Source organism: Fistularia commersonii, chromosome 15, assembly GCF_037954325.1.
Source record: "Fistularia commersonii isolate RoL2024-O1a breed Wild chromosome 15, RoL_Fcom_v1.0, whole genome shotgun sequence".
In the NCBI taxonomy this organism is placed as follows: Eukaryota; Metazoa; Chordata; class Actinopteri; order Syngnathiformes; family Fistulariidae; genus Fistularia; species Fistularia commersonii.
The window spans coordinates 6498343-6522061 of record NC_141298.1 but is presented as its reverse complement, the minus strand read 5'-3'; the positions used below and the strand labels follow the sequence as shown (position 1 = coordinate 6522061).

General features: G+C 40.1%; 1 protein-coding gene across 6 annotated transcripts in view; it reads right to left on the bottom strand.

Moving 5' to 3' along the window:
- LOC147226309 (neurexin-3a-like) overlaps positions 1–23719 on the bottom strand; it is a 201896-nt gene that overhangs the window by 145152 nt on the left and 33025 nt on the right. For 3 of the 6 annotated variants that reach the window (XM_086160544.1, XM_086160545.1, XM_086160546.1), the window contains exons 3-5: positions 23598–23618; positions 22566–22592; positions 21079–21147 (exon numbers count right to left, since the gene is read on the bottom strand). In XM_086160544.1, coding sequence (XP_086016670.1) covers positions 21079–21147; positions 22566–22592; positions 23598–23618 — 117 coding nt within the window. The remainder of the gene's footprint in view (positions 1–21078; positions 21148–22565; positions 22593–23597; positions 23619–23719) is intronic. The other 3 variants (XM_086160549.1, XM_086160547.1, XM_086160548.1) reach the window with 1 other exon arrangement.

Below are 23719 nucleotides of genomic sequence, written 5' to 3'. Positions count from 1 at the left end.
ATAGCTCAGCCACACATGGAGAGCCAATCCATCACCCGCCTCCCTTCATAAATGAGTGTTGTTATTGCCTCTGAAGAAAAGCTTTTCTCACTCCACAGAATGGGGGGGGGGGGGGGGGGTTATCGGAGGGCGGAGGGCAAAAAAATCATTGATGAGCTATTTGATTGGGACACTCGGCGGGACGGCGCCGAATATGCAACATGTGTTCAACACAGTGAAAGCTCATGTTTCATGCAAACTGAGCAGCTATAACGTGATGTGTGCGAGTGTCAAGTCGCCCGACGTAACCCATGCGGGGTTGTCACATACTGGACAGCACGGAGATTCTAAACACTGGAAATATCTGTCAGATGGACAACAGTACTGTGTATGATACGCTTCAATGTGCCATGTCTCTTTCTCCATTTAAGCTGGCCAAAGACAGGAAAAAGCTGTAAGCAAACACCAAAAAGCACAATTCTGGCTAATGGCAATAGTGGACCATTGCATTTGAATGCTATTCCGTAGAAAAAGAAAAAGAAAATGAGATTCACCAGATTATCCCTGGGAGGCGGGGGAGCCTGGATTCTTTACTGCTAACCAGTGAACCACAAAACATACATTGACACAGAGAATAAAGGCTATGCATGCATTCAAGGACTCACAAAAAACAATATAGCCTATAACAACTACATGGATTAAAAAGAACCAACACTGATTTGTTATTGCAACTGGCATTTTGTATTCTCCACAACACCCTGAAGCTTCATTTTTGAAATGTGGTACCGTGTTAGGCAATCTCTGCATACCTTACTTGATTGGAAAGCAGTTAATTCCAGACTTCTGGGCAACGGGATGCACATTGTGCAAACGTAAAAACAGCTTCGATTGTTGCAACAGGCGACAAATGGGGTCGTTCATCGGGGAGGGGGGGTTAAGTATTAAAAAGTATTGTGAAATGTGTGAGAAGTTTCCTCTAAATGAGCGGACACAAAGATACCGATCGTATTTGAATTCTACACTGACCTCTGAGAAAATAAGCTTTCACAGCTTTTGAGGCATCAAAGCCGGCCTTTGAGTGTAATAAGTATTCTGCATGAGACACAATGGACTTCTCTTATCTGAGCCTATAAATGGTAAAAAGCTCTGTGGGCCCGATGCACAACCTTGAGGTATTTCACAAAAAAAAGCAATCTAATTTCCAGTAACAATACACAGCACAAATATTTCCCACTCATCTACCTCTCTGGGAATATACATGAACCTAAGGGCTGAGGGGAATATTTAGTGGACTGAATTATGCTGATGGAGAATTACATGAGACAAGTTAATCTGAAAGGGAGATCAATCAGCGATAGGCATTCACCTCAGCCATCTCGAATGCGGTGTGTATATCCGCTTAGCCTTTCTCCATCTGATATCACCAAACTTCTAATTTTCCGAGTTACGGTGCTGAAAGATTGCAGGTCACCTTCAACATGCGAAAACATTACTTCGCTTCATTTCACAATACTAAAGTGGGATAATTCCTGTCCTGGGCCCTAATTCTACCAGCCAGACTTTAAGAATACCAAAATATGTGGCCAACGTTGAGGCATTTCAGCCTTTGTTTTTTTTTTTTTTGCTCAAAAAAAGGCCTGTATCTCTCGGTCATAACTTCATGATTCGTTGCAGTTACAGCTGAGGAAAAAAAAAAACGATTGGATGGTCATTGGAATTCAGTCATGTGGAACAATGCAAAAGCTGCAAGTAAATAAATAAATAAATAAATAAATAGACAGACATGGAAGGCATACTCAGACTGTCAAGTAGTGAGCAAAGAAGGAAATGTATGCAAGCCTTATTTTTGTGCCGAAAGATAACGGCAATGTTGCTCTTCTTCCCTCTCGGTGACAGATGAAGATGCCAAGCGTACAGAGAATCGATTCAGAATTACTTATCTTTCCTAATACACTCATCTTCTGGATAACATATTAACATATCTCATGCAAGGCAGTCATGTTAAAGAAACATGCATTCTGAACTGTTGAATGCACTGTGACACCTGTCATGAAGAATATGAAATACAGCACTTTGAGATTGAGATTAATGTAATTCTACTTATCTTATTCAACATGCCTGTTGACAGATGCATAATGGGTTAAGAGTCAATGCAGTCCATGCATCAACTATGGAATAATAGTGAATCGATTTCTTGAAGCACATCAAAGAATTCCAGAGTCCGACATACGACGATGACACGACACATCTGCATCCACTTCCCACTCACATGCACTTGTACGCATACATGTAAAAATGAAAGAGTGACTGTGAGAGTACACTGTACACACAATGCCTGCAAATGTGCATAATCCCACAAAGCAATTTGAAAGTCAGATTATGATAAATGCATGTTGACATCTCTCACAGAGCTTCTGGAAGTCGACATTGGTGTGTTGCAAATGGTTAAACATACCATCTTCTGTATTTTAACTCATGCCCATGAGTTGTTAAATTTTAAGTGACATATCACATCTATTTGGCTGACCTATACTAGCTGCTTTTGTTATACTGTAAAATATTGTTTCTTAACCTGGGTTCGATTGAACCCCGGGGGTTCGGTAAGTCAGTTTTAGGGGTTCGGTGGAGGTTGAGACACATACCTGAATCATAATTTGTGATGACACGCCCTTCTTGGCCATCACTTGCTGGACGTGATCACGCTACATAGCTTGGCCTATCCGTACTGCAGGGATTTTGCTGTGCTCAGTAGTCGACTTGTGACTGTCGCGATGGTACGTCGTGCTATTTCTTCAATATTTTAATCCCTTCATACTAATTATGTCAAGAAAAAGGAAGAAAATGGTCGTACGAATATGTCCAATATGGATTCACATGTATAATGAAACGTGATGGGAATCAGCGTCTGAACTGCATGATTTGTAGTGCCAAGTTTAGCAATTGTAGTCCAGCACCGGCAAAACCGTACCTTTGCGAGCAATCCTTTGAGGATGCTGGACATAAAAACGAGGAAAAGGAGCAGACTTTGTTGTGAAAATGACATGCGAGTGGCACTTGCCAAGGTGAAACCGTGCATTTCTGAACTGGTCTCTCAAAGGCAACAGCAGAAGTCACACTGATTTGCAGTAAGTATTCATTACAATGTTTTTGTGTGAAAATCATGTCTTGCTGGTTTTGTTCTTGAACACGGCGATGTTGACGCACGGTTCATTTCGTGCACCAGTAAAATGTCTTGAATTTGAAAAAAACATCATTTTATTTTTCCATTAAGGAAGGGTTTGGTGGATGCACATATGAAACTGGTGGGGTTCAGTACATCCAACAAGGTTAAGAACCACTGCTGTAAAACTAAAAAATTCATGTAATGCAACCACGCAGGCATTAGCGCTTCTGCCTCACAGCTGGTTGGACTCCAAAAGGGGGCCTCTTAGTGTAGCGTTAGCATCTGCCCGCACAAGTTTCCTCCAAGTTCTAAGATTTCACACCATACCAGGATGCAAATAAGGGACCCCAAATTGCCCAGACATGCGACTGAGACTGTGAATATTTCTATGTATCTTTGTGACATTGCCTCTCGAATGAAAGTCTCTGATGGCACGTGATTCTTGAAAAGCAAGCAGTGTTGACCTCTCTTTTTCACAAGTCTCGTTGAAACTACCCTCGCTGTATATTTTCTAAACATTAAAAAAAAAAAACAGCCATTTTACAGCCATTAGAATTGACTTGCACCGCTGACAGGGGTTATAATTTGCAACAATGTAATCTATGTTATCATCTGGACACAGCATACAGCGGACACATTTCCACTCCATTTATTTTGGACTAAATAAATAAAAAAATAACATGTTTACTTGACAAATACCCGGCGACATACATCCAGAATAAACAGTCAATTGCTTTTCCTCTGGCCCCCTGTCATTGCACATGACCCCTGTCAAGCTGCAGGTTATGCCCTGGAGAAGAACCCACAGCTTGACGGAGATAAAGTTTGAAAAACCACTCTACATGTTATTTGACAAGTCAGTCCAATTTCACAGACTACAAACCAGCAACCGCTGCAGTTAGGGCCAAAGACCCATAAGTGCTCTTCCTGCTACTTGCACTCCACACCCTTTTTTTTCAAGCTTCCACGACATGTCCAAGGATCATCTTTCTTCCAGGTCATAGTTCTTGATGATAGTTACTAAAGTTCCTTGAAGATACCTTGCCTCTCATCTCCTTTTTTTAGTATCCTGTTGTTTTGAAGTTAAATTTAGATAGCATTCCTTTACTACTTAAACATCTTGGTCAGGATGCGAAACGCTTAGATTTAAAAGGATTACTTGGATGGTCTCAAGACAACAATATTTCTTTGTAGACTTTTCTTTCCTCTCGTCTTACCACCCACTTCAACCAATTTAGCGGGTACCTTTGGATCATTAACTTTCATGAAGGGCTCTTTGTCCAATTCACTGATTTCCTAGTCTCAAAGACACCCACTGACGACTCATCTCTATCAGCAAATGTATAAGGACTCCTCATCAAATACAGATATTTCATTTCTTTTCATACACTGTGGTCAAGGTCCCCATCATTTGCACGGTTTTCGCTGAACAGCGGTTAGGCTACAAGCTCAGGCGAGTCACTCATGCTTCCAGGTTTAAAACACAAGCAAAATACGAACCTATTAAATCTGCTATTAAAAAGACTCTAAAACCAAGTGTGCAAACAATCAGTGTACATAAAGCTCAGCATAAGGATGCTTCAAGGAGAGAAATACTTAACCTTTAGTGATGTCAAATGTTACCGCGACAACTGGGCTTTTGTTTCGGCCCACATACAAGCTGCATGTCATTCTTGTGAATGCAAAAGGCCATTAAACAGACACACGGGCAGTAGTGGTGAATTTAGTAGCTGCCTGGCAAGCTCTTTTCATTTATTTATTTTTTTCTTTAACTTGGATTCATTTATTGCAAGTCATTCCATCAAAACTAGGCAGCCTGACCGCAGTCCGGTACAGTGCGGTCCTCCCTAACGGAAGACCATTAAAACCCAATTAAAAGACAGTTTAGACCGCATTATCATTACACACCTGTAAATATTCCTCGGGAACATATTCTGTGAACTTGTTGATCCCAGCTTAAAAATGACATGTAAATGTATTTCCATTTTTTTTTTTTAACAAATCAGAATTGGAAAAAAAATATTTGTTCCCGAGGGGCCATTGGGGGCACAAGGGGAAGCAGCATAAAATTACGAACAACAATAAATAAATGGGTGTAAATATAATACAATATAATATAATATAGTATAATATAATATAAATACTGTAAAGATTTGTGCAAATTGTATCATTGGTAAGAGACAATAAATGGGTAATAAATGGGTGGGTAGGCTGGTATGGCGATGAGGGGTTCACGGGGTTGCTGGGAACTGAGGAGTTGGACAGGTTTGGGGATAAAGGTTGCCCTTCTCCTCTGAGTTTTGGTGGCAGGGCAGTGTAGTCTGCGACCTGAGGGGACCCACTCAAAGGCAGGTGTAAAAAATTGGGTGTCAAAAATAATATATCTTAAGAAAGGAACAGACACCTTTACTGAGGCGAAGTAAGTTACGTAGCCATGTTTAATTCTTAAGATGGATATTGGGCCAACATTACTGCTTGTATTCTGACTTGTACTTCGGGATATAGCCTTGTTTTATTTTTTCTTTTCCGGTAATATAAATATAATTACACTTACTGCCATGTAGCAGCTTCCTTATATGAATCTGCTGAAACGCTATGTGACACCAACTGCTAACCTAAACGTTAAGTATTCAAAGTGGTGTGGCATCCGGACCAGTTCTACAGTGGGGGGAACAAGTATTTGATACACTGCTGATTTTAAAGCTTTTCCCACTTGCAAAGCATGTAGAGGTCTGTAATTTTTTATCATAGGACAATAAAATACAAATTCATTTCTTAAAGATCATACCATGTGTTTTTCGGGATTTTTCCTTTAGATTCCGTCACTCACAGTTGAAGAGTACCTATGATAAAAATTACAGACCTCTACATGCTTTGTAAGTGGGAAAAGCTGACAAATCAGCAGTGTATAAAATACTTGTTTTCCCCACTGTATATAGGCCTTGTGCAGTCGCAGCTCCGGCATCCTAGAAATGGATTTCTGGGATGCCTGCTCTGATTAGCTGTAAATGCTCCCAGTCTTTGTTTGATGGGCGCAAAGTCAATTTGCACGGTAAAGGTCATTCCCTTTACAGACACGTGATCATACGCGACATCAAAGAATTCCTCTGCAGGCACCAGGTCAGACATCCAGTAGAGGAGAGATTCATCTTTGAGGGTGAAATTAATATAGACATGATTGCATTAATAGTGGCCTGTGGGCAACATTAATAACAGGGAAATGAAATGACCAAACAAACAAAAAAATATGTAACAATATAATGATCTTCATCTACTATAGAAGCTTAAACCTCAGTCAAAACATCACATTAGCACACACAGACAGACTGATGGCTTTGTTTCTCATACAGAAGATAGGACCAGAGCCATACCTCACGATAAGGTCACCAAGCCATGAATCAAGCAGGCGAAGTTCTGCTATGACAAAGTAGAATCTGCACTTCCTTGGCCGCATCTAAGAGTCTTAGTATTCTCTGGAAACGCTGTCTCTGTTGTACCCCCGGAGCAGACCTCTTCCACGTGGACCATGGAAGGGATTAGTGCACCTCCACAGTGACAGTTCTTTGGCTGAGGCAGACTTTTCCCCGACGCTCACGGTGAGAGGAAAGTTTGGCTCAAAAGACCTGCAGTGTGATTCACAGAGTGCATCAGCAGCGCTGACAGCAACCCTGATCGGCACCGTGCTTTCTGGGTTAGCAGCTCAGCATCAAAATACTGACAGGGCCGTATTTGAACTTTTATAGAGAGCCATATAATTCCCCTGGCAGGGATGGGACGACAGTCAGAGAGGGCACAACAAGCATCCGGCTCCCGGTTGAGCAAACTCGTGCCGAAGGGAAAAGCTTTTAAATGGAGACGATTGGACTTTGGTCACAGAACACAACAAAACAAAAGTCCTACCTTATATTCTCATTGGACACACTTGAATCCAAACACATTTTATGCAAATTGTTTTAACAATACAGATACTACCTCATACATGGAATTTGAACGGTTCTTAAAGGGAGGCCTGCCTGACAAGACGAATAGGCATAAATATGCTTCACTGTTTGTCTCATACTAGAATGCGGTGTTAGAAAAGCAAGAACTGCTCTTTCTTTAAAAATCGCCATTTTTATAACGCATATTTTAAACCATGGGCACGGCCATTGTTTTACTAGCACATTGCACACTGGGTTGATGACATATAGAGGTTGCTGGTGCTAACTTTGGCGTCATGCTAGTGTTTAGTGGCAATTTGCAGTCCAAGGGTAACAAAGGGACTCCAAGGGACAAGAAATGAGTGTGAAATTGTTTGTTGATGCTCACAACTTCCTAAGGACTTGCTGCTGTGTTTGCTGCTTTTCTCCAGATACATTTAACACATATAGCTGTGCTAAGCTGCTGAAAGAGCTAACGGGTGCTGCTAGTTTTAAACTGACACTAAGGCCAAACAGTGTGTCTGCAGTTTTCTTTCACAAGCATACAAAAGGCCCTCGGGAAACAAGTGACGCCCGCTCGAAGAAATGCCACGGGCAGGAGACACCGGATGATCTCCTGAGAGGACGTCAATGACCCGTTACTACAGAAGTAGCATCTGATGATGGAAGACTGGGCATTGGTGTGATCAGGGAGGAAGCTGACAGTCAAGTCAAGTCTGTCAGTCAGCACAGCGGTCCGTAAGACAACAGTGAACAGCCAATGGAAAAAAGTAGAGCTCCATACACAACTCTCTGTTAGCATAGCAGCGCAGTTGGTGCATACACACCCCCGACTCCTGCCTCTTTGTTCATCTTCATTTTGAGACTCATTTTGGCTTCAGACTTCAGCATTATCCTTCTAGCTGGGTTGCACACGACATGTTATTGCACTGTACGGTAAAATGATAGAGACCAAGCCCAGACCAACCGTGTGACGTCACTATGCAGACAGTGTGGCGAAATAAACAACAATGGCAGCCTACGAGTGAAAAGGTTTTTTACAATTTTATACAATCTAAGATATGTTGAGTGGTTTATTGTTTTTATATAGCTGGTACAAATATTGATCAAATGGGACGATAACGTCTCGATAACTAGGGATCCCTTCAACATGTTCCGGACATGTTTTGTGTGAAATAATCTAATTACAAATGTGCTTCTCTGCAGGTGCAACGTCAACCTTGTGGTGACCAGCTGATGGATGGAGACTGAATGATTGGCAGGTGAAGGTGAGTAAACGCCACTGGCGTACTGCAAAAGGGGAAAAGCAGACTTTGAGGAAAACTAAACATTAACTGGTTCGATCTGGCATTTGATGCTTCTATCAAGCTTAAATTCCCTGGCCACACATCTTCGGGACATCCATGAATATGCAAACAGATGCAAGAAAGGACAGGTGTAGGCAGGCAATGCAGAAATGAAGAGAAACAAAGAGGGAGAAAGCGTGAGGGCAAAAGCTAGGAGAGATGAATGATGGTGCATAAATGAAATGTCATTCCTAGTAATGGGAAAAAGCCCCTGCCAGAAAGCAGGTCACTTAAATTGCAAAGATATACTTAAGCAGTGTTGCCTGGAGCACAGTGCGTTTGAAAAAAAACTATGAACATCCGCTTCCTAAAATCAAAAGGAATGATCGAAGGACAGGGAGGTAGGAAAATAAAAACAAAATGGATTGCTTTTGGTCTGCGGCCTGGCTGTTGCGGCTCGGATGGTATTGACACCAACAAATAGAGTCACACACACACACATGCACACACACAAAGAATGCAACCATGCAAACAGACACCTTTTGCAAATGTCCCCCCCCCCCCGCCATGCATATCATATGTCATCTACTTGTACTTGTGGCTCAACACTATTAAAGCCTGAGCCAAATTGAGTCTGGCAGCTGCACATTGTTTCTTCAAGCTCAGCTTTGTTGTTCCTTTTAATGACTATCTCAATAGTTTGTTGACTGCAATAGTCGCGGCCGCCACAAGCGAAAAACACACAGCCACCGAACCAGAATTACAGAGCAGACTTTTTCTTTGAAATACACACGCTGCCCCTGGCACAAATCAATAGGAGGAGGATAAAATGCACTTCCATTTAATTATGATAACCAGCAGATTCTCGCTCATAATCTCTCTCTCTGTCTCTCTTGCCTTCTCTCTCCGTCCATATTTCTCTCCGCGCCGCTGCTCCCTGTGTCACCCCCCTCGGGGGGGAGGGAAGAGAAAAGTTGTCGCTAGGAATCTGGATTTAATCGTTTCTCAGATCGACGCCATTTTTTTTCCCTCTGACGCCTGAAGCATGTTCCCGCTCCCCCCCCACCCCCACCGCCATCCTTTGCACCCCCCCTCCTCCTCTTTGAAATGTCGTCTAGGGAGTGTTCTGCAGCTGAAATGTGTTCGCCAGAGGGCAATTGGACTATTGGGCTTGACATCTTCAGCTGAACGGGTTACAAATGATTGTAGGGGTCTGTGCGACAACGCAGCCGGGCTGTGCCTGCTTGCTTTGCAGATGCGGTTCAGTGTTACGTCGGCGTAAGTGGTGGAAGAACACCGTATGCTGAAGAACAAAACATAAATCGGGCGTGTAATTCTTTTGCCCATTAGGAAGTACATGGTTTGCTTGTTTTTAATTAACCTTTTACAGTTTCGCAACAACATAAATAGCTAATGATATTTTGCCTCTCGATATATTCCGACTGGCTCCGACCGCTGTCCCGAGAAAAGTCATAGGCTGATAATTTACAAATTCAACACCCTGTCGTTTATCTCTATTTCATTGTGATGAAGTACAAGTAATCCTTGACACGCTCGCCTGAGTTTCTTACTTGATTGCCCGGGGTTGAAGTCGTAATTCAACCCGTAAAATGATTTTTAATTTGATTCATTTTATAAACTGTCAGAAGGGTTATTGCCACCTTAAAAGATAATATTAATGAATAATTAACTAGATAACAAAATACCACGAATAAACTCATTTAAATTTCTTTCAATGATTTAATTTGGAATTAAATTCAAAAGGTTTATTGACAATCCCATTGCTATCAATTTAGTTTGAGGTCATCAAATATTGTTTTTCTGTGTTTATAGAATTTTAGTTTAGGACTGTTTAGCATGTGATTAATCAAAATGAAAAATTGTCAAACATGCTGATGCTGATATCTGATTTTCACATTTGTACAAGTCACAAACGTATTGTTTAACCAGTCATCAGAGAAAAACCTTTTCTATTTAATTACAATTTTTTTCACATAATTTGCGATTTGACTTACTGTAGATGCCTGGGCATTTAAAATGAGAATTAAAATGAAAGTGAAAATGCTGAATTGCATTCTTAAGCTGAGGAAAATCGTAAAAGAGATGAATAAAATGCCACGTCACATGAAATCACATATTCTGTCAATTGCACAGCTTCAAAAATTAGGTATTTGAGAACATACTTTGAGAAATACTCATAAACACCATTCCTCCTTTGTGATCTACTTCACGGTGAAAGGTGCCAAAACAAAAATTTGGGGTGAGTTTCTGGTTTGAGGCGTAAAGGTTTATAATGCAATTGTAACACACATTTCTCTGAAGAAGAACTCAGATTAAAAAGCTATTTCAAGATCAAGGTGATCATTGTTACTTTTCTTACTTGTTTACAACTCCATAGTATTCAAATAAAATCCAAATCGTGCATTAGACCTATGTTGAATAGTTTGTTTTCATCAAAACTGAAACACCAGCCAATACCACTGACTACTACTGGCCAAGATGAAATCCATGCTAGGAAAGACACAGAAATAACTAGAACACTTTGGCATCTGTATTTAGTCAAAATATGATGCAACAAGCAGCATGGGCACCAAATGGTAAAAGGTCTGCAAAGTGGATTTCGGCAGGAGACGACATAAAACAACGGAGGTATCAGTCATATTCTTTGATGTATGACGGGGGAAAAGGATTTCGACTTCCAGTCACACATCTTTTGAGATAAGAAAACACAGAATACCGAGACAAACAAGTTGCAATAAAGCAAAACTAGCTCTGGTGAGAGGAAAGAATGAAAAGAACTTGGGTGGATTATTTCATGAAACTGATTTCAAAGAAAGTTTTTTTCTAAAATGTCAGGGAATTCTGAATGGTAAACATCCAATTCTTAAAAAAAAAAAAAAAGCAATTGATTTTCACTCTATTGAAATTACCAGGAGTGAACCATATAAAAATAGCAGTTTTCACACACTAGTCTCCTAATTTGTGTGAATGATACCTCAGGATATTATATCTGAAGCATGACTCAAGCGCATTGCTGATCAACATGGTGCTCCATGTGAGGCCGACAAGTGTTTTCAACATAGCGTGCAATAAAACGAAAAAAAAAAAAAAGTACAACACACTTCAGCTGTAATCATGGGCAGGCATTTGTGAGACGAGTACAGAGTTAAATGGGTTTGAGTTTGCGTGCCGCTCTGTCGGCCAGATCATCTATGTCTCGCTACCTGCGGTTAAACTCTTAACAGGCACAACTGGTGGACATGAAACGTAGGTTAATTTCCAACAGCTGGCTTTTCATGTCATCTAAAAGACGTCTCACCGATATCTGTCCATACTAGCATAGATGTTAGTGATGGTTTGTAAATATACGATAAGATAAGATAAGAACAACTTTATTAATCCCGAAGGAAATTGTTGTGCCAGAGTTACAGAACATATAACAGTAATAAATAATAAAAAGAAAAGGCAGAATTAGAAATAAAATAAACTATAAAGTGTCTCAGTGAAACTATAAAGTGTCTTAGTAAACAAGTGATAAAACTATAAGTGTCTTAGTAACAAGTGAGGTAAGGAGTGTACAATAGTATGATAAAAGGAAAAATTGTAGTGTACTGTTATGAAATGAAATATTGCACAGAAACTAATACTAATACTAATACTAATATCATACTAATACTAATACTAATATCATAATTCGGAGTTGAAGCTTCAAGTCACCCTGGCAACAAATACAATTGGACTATAACTCTCTACATGGCATCGAGGAACTCAATCCAGGAAAAATTGGGAGAAAAAACTGGAGTTTTGCAGATCTGATATTTATTTTTCATTATTTATTTTAGATTGTGTTCATTTCGTAATGGGTGCAAAACCCTACTAAGACAAAGAGAAAATGCATTTAAATGGGGGAAAGCTGTTTGTTGGCAACTGACACCACCTCAGGTTTGTCTCAGTGATTGACTTCATAGCTTCACCATTAAAATAAATAATAATAATAATTAGAATAAATAAATACTTGAGGTCTTTGATATTTGTGGAGGTTCAACACAGCCAGACTCCCTGTGAATCACTCCTGCCATTTTTTGTTTTTTACTGCAATTTATTATGAAAAGCTGATTTTGTTACATTTCTAAATGCGCTCATGTTACACAATCCCTTGCATTGCAATTATATCCTATAAGGAGTATTTCTGCCTGTCTTGATTACTAAATTACAGTGAGCAAGGGATCTTTAGCAGCATGAAGATGATTTCCTTTGCTCGAGAATTATGACAGGGCTGAACCAAAATAAACTCCAAGAGTGAAAGCACCACCAAATAAATAAGTAAATCCATGAAAGCAGCTGTAAATGTGTGTATGAATGTTCACTTTGCACACGAGTCAAGCAAAACAAATCATATGTGTGAGTAACTTGAAAGCAAAGACGAGCGTACATATGTTAAAACCCTCAAAATTAAAAGGCCATGGTGTTGAAAAAAAAAAAGGACTTGAGAGCGGAATATTTCTAAATTCTAAGAGGTTGCTGCTCGTCCCTATTAAAGCTTATTTCCCGACAACTGCTTGTGCACTAACTCGCCACAAAAACGGACCAGCTCAGTGAATAAACTCCAACTTCCTCTTCTCACGCTGCTCTCAATGTTAGTATACAGTGACACAACCATGGTTCTGCAGTTAGCATTGCATCTGCACTAAGTGTGCAAAAGACATGTAGTTGAGGTACACACAAACCTGTTTGGTCTGTGTGTTTCTTATAATTAAGTGAAATAGACAGTAAAAAAAGTCTTATAAGGATGCTGTCCTAATGTGCCGAGCTTTATGGGCCTCTGCATGGGCTTCAGCAGAAGTTGTGTTATTTCTGGTGTTGCCTTGTGAAGACAGAGAGTTGACTTTGCTGTAGAAGCACTTAAAGGCCCATAGTGTAACCTACATAGAGCCCGCGCAGACGCCTACGTGCGCATTTAAACGGTTACATTTCCCTCACATCAGAGAACGGTAGACCTGACCACACATCTAAATTCAAACTGAGATACTTGAATCTATTTGAATTTGAAATCAAATGGTAACGGAGAAAAAAAAAAAAAAAAGAGCTCATCCCCAGCGTCCAAATGTTCACTTTGAGCCAATGGTTTGAGCGGCAAAGCCAATGAAGCTCGAAATACGTACGCGAGTGAGGTTCCCGGGGAACTTGGGTGTTAAATTACAAACTCACCCGCTCTATCCACTCCGCACCGGTGGCCTCTGACGGTTTATATCACCGTGAGAGTGGGCAACCAAAGTGCGAGGGGTAAGAAGGTGTCCGTGGTTTGAAAAATCCCCAGTGCTCATCAACGCCTGATTATCAGAGTCTCATCAAGGGTAGCAGGTTAGTGAACGCTCTCTCTGTAGTATAATCACACATGATCAGCATACTACTTGAGAACAATTCATTAGCTGTTGAGGGAGTTCTTCAGAACTCCAGATTTCTTTAGAACTTCAGATTTATCTCCAGAAAACATTGATCCCTTTCCTTGACATACCCGTGCAGACATTGCATACAAGGCAATACCAGGTCTTGTACCTGCGCTAGTGATCGTAGTATTAATCGTAGTATTAATAAGGACATAAACGAATAGTGTTATTCTAATCACTTTGGCACAAATCGTGCTAACTTGGGAAATGGAGCAAGTTCTTTCCGTACATGTTGTAATGCAAAAAATGATTTATGGGTGGTAATTCTGGCACGATAGCAGATATTGTTTGGGGTTTGCATTTTAAAAGATTCTAAACGAGACATTATGCAATGCTGTAAATGCATTATATTGCATTTTGCTGTACAATTTTGATGCATTCACTTTATTCACAACAACCACCTTTTTATTCATTTATTTATGTTTTTCCTTTCCGCGAACATTTGTTTATATTCGACACGAAATGTAAAATTTTTGTGCCTCTTTTATGCATGTCTCTTATTGGGAGCTCCAACAAAAATTCTTAATGCTCAGAAAACAGTGATGAAAACTCTCAAGTGTTGAATTACAAATATATCTTTTCTTACATTTTTACAGTTATATTTTGTCAAGCATGTTTACAGTATGAAGGCCAATAACATGGACAACACACTACTTATCTATTTCAATTCCACTTGAATTTTAAAACTGACCTTAACCTATTGGAAATACAAATTAAATGGCTAACTCATTTAATTCTATTCTATTCTATTTTGTAAAATCTTCAGGCTATTAACATAATCACATTATATAGCACACATGTCTCACTGACCTGGACCTTTGATACTTCCAGGGACTACAATTTCCAGGGTCTTCCAAATCATTGCGAAATTGCGAACTAGCTGAGACGTTGACTTTCGACCACTGAAACCAAATCACCTCATTATTAAGTCCAAGTAAACATCAGCAACAAATCTAAAGAAAATCCCCACGATGGTGTTGCGCCAGCAGAGCCAAGACAATGAGGCAGGCGGAGAACAACCTGAAAACATAGTGTTGATAATAGAAGATGGAGGGCAATAGAGATTTCCTCACATCCTAGTTGCTTTATAACGTCAGCACCAACAGCTAATATGGTTTTCACACCACCTCCTGAGATTATCAGTTTACAAAACTTACCTAAATGGTGAATTTGTCTCTGTCGTACGGGTGTCTGTTATGTCTCGGTGTGTCGTGTGTTGGCTTACAGGCTCTCTGGCAGCAGAGGACGTCACACAGTATGGCTCTCTATGGACAGCTTGGTTGTGAGCAGCTGAGTCATATGGCAAGGTGTTAGTCTTTTACAGCCACTCTCAATATTGTTTTGATTAATTTAACTACCTACAAAGGCCCGTAAATGTAGGTGATGCTTATCAAAAACAGACATATATGACGTGGAACCCTCCTCCACATACTGCAGCCCGAGACAGACAGTCAATTGAAATGAGCCGTATTCTGGACTGAAGGCTTCTGTCTGGGACCAGATGGGAGCGCAGGGATTTGGGTGGGGGGTGAGAGGGGAGGTGGTGGTGGTGGTGGTGCAGGGTGTCATATGTTACAGCGCAGGTTCTTTTTGTGATTGATTTAATCCGTCTGGAATCTTCGGTCGGGGCTGCATACAGTATTTTTTGAAGCGAACCCGCAAAATACCTCACAAAAGAATGTCAGTTGCAAAGACTGATCCTACACTGGCAGTTCTCTTGACATCTGCTCTCCACAAAGACTTTTTGCTGAAGGACAGACATGAGCTTAAAAAATGAATAGTGTATATTACTTTTTCAACTGTCATCATTGCCACTTGAATATAATGGCCTTACTCCTTAAATTATTCCAATACATTTCAGGGCCCGTATCAGAACACAATACAAGTACCATTCTTCTTACATACCTGATCAATACTACTTCTGGGCAATTGTCACTACAGCAGTCCTTCCCAAATAGTGGGTGCGATGCCAGGGGGTGCGCGTGTGAATAAAGTGTAGAATAAGAAGTGTACTAGTACTAGACTAGAATAAAGTGTAACTGCACATCAACTACATTAGTTGGCAGAGGCGCGGAGTATCAGCTCTATAGTGTAGAGTTTTTTTTTTTTGCACCGAGCAGGCAATATGAAGTGAAGTAAACAAGCCCTGAAGAGACAACATGAAAAAATTTTTTAACAGGGATGAAAAGAAAGGCGGAGAGAGAGGAAGATAATGAGACAAAAGAAAGTCACCCGAAAGCTAAGACGAGGAAATATGACAAAGCGTATGTAGCGCTTGACTTCACTTTGACTACAGCGGGAGATGAGGAAAGACCTAAAAACAATGTTAATAAAGTTATTCTTTGTTATAAGTTGAAGTGTATTTCTTTCTTTTTTGTTTTCTTTAATGTTAATAAGGATATACGCAGAAGTGTACTTATAACAATTTTATAGAGAAATTATTGTATTTATAGTCACAGCGGAGAGTGGGGGGGCGCGAATTGTTTTCTTCTTGCTAAGGGGGGGCGTAACAGAATAATTGAGAAGCCTTTCCCGTCTCTCCTTGATTCTGTGCGAGCAACACACTTCCATGCTTGCTATTTTCCCAAAGTATCTCCTGCAAGCACCAAAACCCAGCTGGGATCGCCTTTATCTAGCCAAAAGTTATTGTGCAATTCGGGTCTAGTTGGGTTCAAAGTCTCAAAAGTCTAGTTGGGTTTACTGAAGGTTCTCAGTCATCCAGGTCACAGTTCTCCTTATGAAATCTCAGATTCCATAAGGAAAACAGATTTAACAACAGTCATTGAGATTGCTCTACTTTGACACTGATATTTTCTAATTTCTACAAAAACGTTGTTGTAATATTAACATAACAAAATAGAATAGCTTGTATAAGTGTACAGGACACCATTGATAAGATTCCACATACTCATACAGGTGTTAAATACCTAACTGATGCTAGAAATGCTGTATTGCCGTTAAGCTATCGGGTTTAAAACATTCTAGTAAGCTTCTCACAGTGCTCATGGCTCAAACTTCAGCACCGGTGTCTCATTGTCCAGACTTCCTCTCACCCGTCGCCAATCCCCTCACCGACCCTGGCTAATCTCATACTAATCGCCAGGTCAATTCGCTCACCCTTGCTGGTTATCCTCTTTTCCTCCAAGTGCAGTTTTCCCTCTCCTGCCTCCTCATGTCAGCTCATCATCCCTATCCCTATCAGTCCCTATCAAGACTACTCATTTCAAGCCAGTGAGTTTTCAGTCAGCAACCTGCCTGGCAGCCCAACGGCATCACAGCCTGTGTCAACCTCTCACAGCAACCGCAGTGACGGGCTCTGTAAATGCTCAACCTGCATTTTATTCTGAAGGTCCATCAGGTGACAGTTTGTCTCACCCATAAATCTCCCAAGTGAATAGCCATAGTCATAGTGCTTCATATCTTCTCAAGTTGTTACACAAGCTGACGCAACGAGGGAAGTCAGGAGCCAGACTTTATTCCTAGTATCAAAACATAAAACGTTTGGCATTTTTGGCATGTTTTCATTTAGTTTCGGACACAAAAATCCAAAGTTTGTGAGTTTTGAAAGTAATCATTTCAAGAAATCATTGTCAAGATTTTATTTATTTATTTTTATTTTTTATTTTTTTTGGAATGTCGAACTAACCTAATCTGCTGGTGATGGAACATAGAGACACAATGGACATCTGACTCGTCTTCTTTGCAGTGAATGCCTATGAATTGGAAGGTGCATCCTCTTGGTGGCTGCTTTTGTACATTGAAAATGCAATTTGGGGAAACTAATTGAATTTTTGCATTTGCAGAGAAATTTGTTTTATGGTATGGCCTAAAGAATTTCATTTGACACCTTTTTTTTTAACCTGCACATGCATTTCCAGTTTTAGCAATGCCAGGTAGCTCTTAACACATTTGACTTTTTATAAATTGGCTTTGAGGGTTTGAATTAATTGTCTCTGTGTTGCAGCATCAGCGATATAGTTTGCAACTGATCCTCCTGCGTGGACATCCACCTCGTCTCCCCGAACACCCTGGACTTTTATCAAAGAATGCTTCTGGTTGACCTTAACTGCCCACAGACAATATCTGCACCAATACTCAAAGAATTCTTTTGCCTCCCCCCAAAACTGTTTATCACATCGGTACGGGACTATGGCTCCCATTTTATAAGCTTTGTGAACCTTTCCAAATAATCAGGTTAAGAAGACAGTGTGATGGGAAGGGTTATGGTTATTCATTATTAACTGGTTGTGTATAATTGCTAAGATTTCATCTACTTATAGCCAAGCTAACTTTAGAGTTACACTCTTTTGGGAAACTCTGTTTAAGCCAAGATACAATTCTTGTTTTTCCGTGTTTCACCCCGTGTCCAGGGTTCCTTGCCTTTTCCTTCATTTTTATGTCATGTCATCCATCAAAGCCTCCAGTGTGACACTTCCTGCCCCCGTCATTTAAAGCGAGTCAACTCTCCGGTGTCAACCTGCCTGTTAGGTTCACCATCTGACTTTTGTGTCAACTCCTGCTGACTCACGTCTTACTCCAGCATGCCCATCACGCATAATTTCGAACCAAGCTGTGCCATCATTGCGTACCCTTTCTGCAAAAAATAAAATTAAAAAAATGTGGAGCTGGAGATGGGTTCATAATTGAGTATCATGATTGTTAGAAAGTGTATAGCTGCTTTCCAAACCACAAGTTCTTGATTTATATGAAAACAAAACTTTAAAAACCCGCTCATTCTCAGAATATCAGGCAGGTTTGAGAACAATGATCTACATATGTGATATGAATGGTGTTCATGGCATCACTTCGGGGTTCATTTCGTGATTTGTTCCAAGTTCCCTGTAATACAAGTTGAGACCGGATGTGCGCCACACCATTGCTATCAACATGTATTCCAGGACCAAACTGAGGAACAGCTGATTCTCAATTTTACATCTGAACCTTAGTGGCTGACAACCGAGTATTCTTGAGCAACTTCAATCAAGCAAATTGCAGCTCAATGTGTGTCACTGTTTTGCCAGAGCCATATGTATTGTGGCTAGTCATTTAATACAATGGGTCTGTTCCAAAATAAAGGGAATAAAGATTATGATGAAGTGTGAAGTCTGATCATAATATGGCTGAAGGTTGTAGGGTTAAGTGTTGTGTAACTGGCTTTGCATTGACTGCTGTTTTAGTCTCTAAGGTTGTGATGAGTGATTTACTGTTACTGCGCACACTGACGTAAGACTGTTTTTATGAGTGAGGGGTATGTAATGTATGCAAGGGGTGAAAAAAAAAAATCGATATATACATACACACACGCACATAAATATATATACAGTGTAAAGGGGCTGTGATTGTAGGATAAATTCCAAAAGAAATTCAAAGAATAGATTAATCACAGGGTAAGAAAAAGTGACCTAAAGGAGATAGCACATCTAGAGGAGAATAATGACCAAGGGGGGAATATTAATGGCAACCAAAAGCGAGAGACAGGGAAGGAGATGAGACAAGCAATGGCTCAGCCAACGATAGTAAAATATGAATACTTACTGGCAGAAACACAATTTTCTATTATCTCTTCCTCTCCTGCAGTCACGAGCAAGCCGTCACACACTGGCGTCAGAGATGAGCTTTTTCCCTGACTAACAGGAGGCGACAAAGAGTCTGATGCCTAATAATGTCTGCCATCTCTCTCAGGGATTAGACACAGGAACAACTAAGGGAGACAGGTGGTGAGGACAGAGGAATCTCCGGGGGCTTAGTAAACAGTTCTGTGAATGGGGAAAGCCACTACAGGTGCAGTGAGCGGGCTCTGTAAGGCAAAACTCAACACGTTATAAATTCTATCGGAAGCGCATCTCAAGTATTCCCGGTCTGTTTTTCCTCCGTTTAATATTTGAGCAGATTAAAAGTGTAAGCGTGTATGAGGAGCCGCTGTCACAATGATAAGACATGCTCCAACGTGACGTGACAGTGACTGTCGGCCCCCGAAGATGTGTCCCTCTACGGAATCTGCCTGTGGTCTTCCCGGAGAATGCAGTGCTTGCAGGATGCATGTGTTTTAAGAAATGCCAACATACAGTTCACTGGATGTCGGTATTTACAGTTAATCCGGCCCGGGTTGTGCCCGTGTTGCGTCACCCTGGGCCCCCGGTTTTGTTGTTCACAGTGCAGACCTTGGAAAACCCAGCTGTGATCAGACAGTTCTGCTGTAGACACATCCCTGAGAGTGCCGATGTACACTAATTAGCAGGGCTAATGTTAGCGGTCACAGTTGGGATTATTATAGTTCAAAAGAGCATATAGCAGAAGACGACTATTTAACTAAATGATACCAAACTACAAGGCTAAATTTCGTATTCTAAATGAGTCATATTTCTGATCTATGGTCGTGACAGAAGGGCGAAAAATAAATTTAAAAAAAACAACAAATAACAACACAGATTCCACAACCAGACAAGATTACCAGCATATGTGGATGTACTTCAGAGCCCTTGGTGAGGTTTGTTGTAGTTGGATAAGGAATGGCAGTTACTTGTAAAATATGATGTCAGGTTTTATATGTTATGGGATAGTCCAAAAATATGCAGTAGGTTCCCTGGAAACCCTGGAAATTTGAAGCCCACCTCACACCCAACGACAGCTGGGAGCGCAGGATAAGCACCATAGACAATGAATTAATGAATCAATGAATGAACTTTCAAATTTTGATCCCTGGTAGAGTATGTGTAATATATGCGTTGTAACTTTTTGGAAGTATTTTGGGTGATCGTGATACATCGGTTTGATGTTTTCAGAATCGGTTTCAGTGACGCCATGAAGAAAAGTTCAAGTAGGTGGACGGGGGTGAAGCTTAATGGGATATGAGGATTTATCAAGTTCCTCTCAGCTCTTGTGCCCATAGAAACCACGTCCAGCCCACCCTTTGTTTTTTCTCAAGCAGTCTAACAATGAGTTATACCACTGTCCATGTAACTCAGCTAAGATATACGTCACCAGCGAATTGAAACGCTGGTTTAATGACAATGTGTGGAGAGGCCTTTTCTTGTGGAAACCTATCCACTGTGACTGTTGTTCACTTGGAGTTGTCAAAGTGTCCCTACAGACACCGTGTACCCTTTAAAAAAAAAAACACAGAGCAAGAAAAACAAAGACACACACTCTATTTCCCCTTCCTTTTCAATTAAGTGTTGCTTAATTACTCACTTAATCCTCACTCTGTCACTGAGAAACCATTACAGAAGGGACAGACAAGCAAACACATTTCAGCATCAAAGAAATTACGCTAAAACACTCACAGAGCAAGCGACGCTTTTCATAGAGGCGAAAAAGGAAAGATTTCGAAAAAGCTGTACCTTTGCTTTTAGCTAGAAGAGCAGGAGGAGGCGGAGAAAGAGGAGAGTCCATAGCCAAGAGAGAGCCAAAATGGGGCGGAGAAAAAACAGAGACATCAAGTCAAACTCTGGCAGGTATACCAATGTATTTATAAATACATGTCATAAGGGGGGTAAAAATCCATGCACTGCATTTACTGTCATGAAATCCAACACTGAACACTTCACACATGAAAACTCATCAGGTATTAAAGTGTCCTTTTGTGGCAAGACAAATAAGGATTTTCCTTTTCTGCAGCCCAACAAAGACATGCAGGATCCTCATGAGCAGATTAAGTATAAAATTTTGATTCCCCGTTTGCAGTTGGATGCGTTAATGCGACTGCGTTGACATGTCAACAGACCATTTCAAAGAGTTAGATAGTCAGAAACAATTTAAAAAAATCATCCAATGAGCTTGAGTGTATCCATAGTGAACTTGGTTTGTGTGTCATTAGAGTTTGGTACATTGGCACGAAACATAGTCTTTGCTGTGCAAAATGAAAGTTTTAGACATTAGAGATTGAAACTAGGGATGTACAAATGTACCAATGCTGCATCGTTATTTTAGAATAAATTGCAGTATGCCAGTGGTGAATCCTTTATAATTTCCTCACTGGTACCCATTAAAGGAAAAAGTAATAAAACTTTATATTCAACTTTTATTTTTGAGCTCACATTTATTAAAAACCAGGCCTGAGATGGAATAAATCTTAAATGATCTATTTGTTTTTTTATTGAACAGTCAATCCATCCAAAATAGGCATACATCTAAAGAAGCGATGTCAATTTATCGACATCACAAAATATTTTATGTTGGATTCAATATGAATTATTTAAATTTTAGAGTCAGCACAGGGATTTGACTGCAGTCTCGAGTTAACGCTGCGAAAAGACCAAAAAAATAAATAAAATAGAATAAAGAATAACACTTTAATCCCTGAGAGTGTCTCAACCAAAGGGAATTTAACATTATGGGGTGGACACAAATGGTTTAGAATTAAGAACCATGATACTGTTTAATCAAAATGAATAATTTTCAATTACAAGAAGCTGCTCAAGCAACCAGTGAGTACATGTAGCTTTAGGACAGGCTTGAACTTAAAAGCCTTCCTGCTCTTACTGGAGGCTGGTGGTTATCGAGCCAGGGTTATTTCACTTTGACTTTGATTTAACTGCGTAGTTCACATTGTGTCTACAGGCAGTCAATATCACCCAAAGAGTCTTAGTTCAGTTTTGGTCGAATGTGTATACGCTGCATTTCGGCTTTGTCGGGCGATTCGAAATAATCAAACCAAACAAGAATGGTGTCTTCTGATGCACAGAAAACATCTTTGTTCACATTTTCCACATCAGTAACATGAGAAAAAACTCCACACAGGAAAGGAAGTAAGGAAAAACAGGGTGCATACCTTGTTCTGCCATCATATGTGCAAGGCCTTGAGAGAAGGAAAAGAGACAGGAAAACTCTTAGATTCCAATACTGATTAGTATTGTGATGACGCATGTTTTCTCCCCAGGAGGGAAAGCATGGCATCAGAAAAACACTGACAGGAAACACAAAGCTTCCTAAGGCTAAGCAGGAATCCTTAAGCAAACAAACACCAGGACAGGTTGTTTGTGATTCAAGCTGAAGTTCAGAAGTATAGTTCATGTATACGGACCTGGTGTATGAACCCGACAATCGGATAATATCTGCGATCACAAGTGAAGGACACTTTCAGGACATGTTGGTAAACTGAATTTTCTTAAGTTAGCCAATGGGAACAAATGAGGAGATCCAAAATGTATATGCGTTTTGATTTGATTTGTATTTGAACATTATTTTACAGCTTTAGCTTAGCTTTTGGTCGTTTGTTTTTATAATAAAGGCCTCACGAGGGACAACGGCCGCAAATTAGTCTTGGCTAGAGACCTATATGCATTTTATATGAAATCATATTGAATGCATTTATCTCTGTTCAATATATGTGGAAATAAATATTTATTCTGGAGGTTGATAAGGGTTGAAAGGGGGATATAAAACCTATCATAATATGTAATACATTAATACAATATGTAATACATTTCTTGCACAGATCATGTGTGCAGCTCGGGAAGAATTACAGTAAAAAATAGGTGGCACAAAAGTACCTTGTTCTACTATTCTGTTTAACATTTGTTGGTGTTTGTTATGAAATTGTTTTTATTCATATCAAAGACTTGGCTGAACTTCTTTATTTATTCATTTATTTACTGGATTTACAATGCCCCTGCTGGTCAAGAGGCGCTGAACTTTTCAAAATAATTCATTCAGGGTTTTCCTAGACCCGATAAATGAGATTCATATAGTGGGAGCAGATAAATTAGTTCAGCAAAGGATTTCAGTCACGTGAGGGTCTTCACATCATTCGTATGCTATTATAAAATCTCAAATTCTGATTTATACTCTGATAAAAACTCACCTGGTATTCTGCTGTTGACCTCTAGAGGAGAGGACAAAGAGGAAGCAAAGAAAGGCAGCATTAGAAACACTCTTGTAACTTGCATGTTTCACATCATGCAAATAATTGATAACACACGCGAT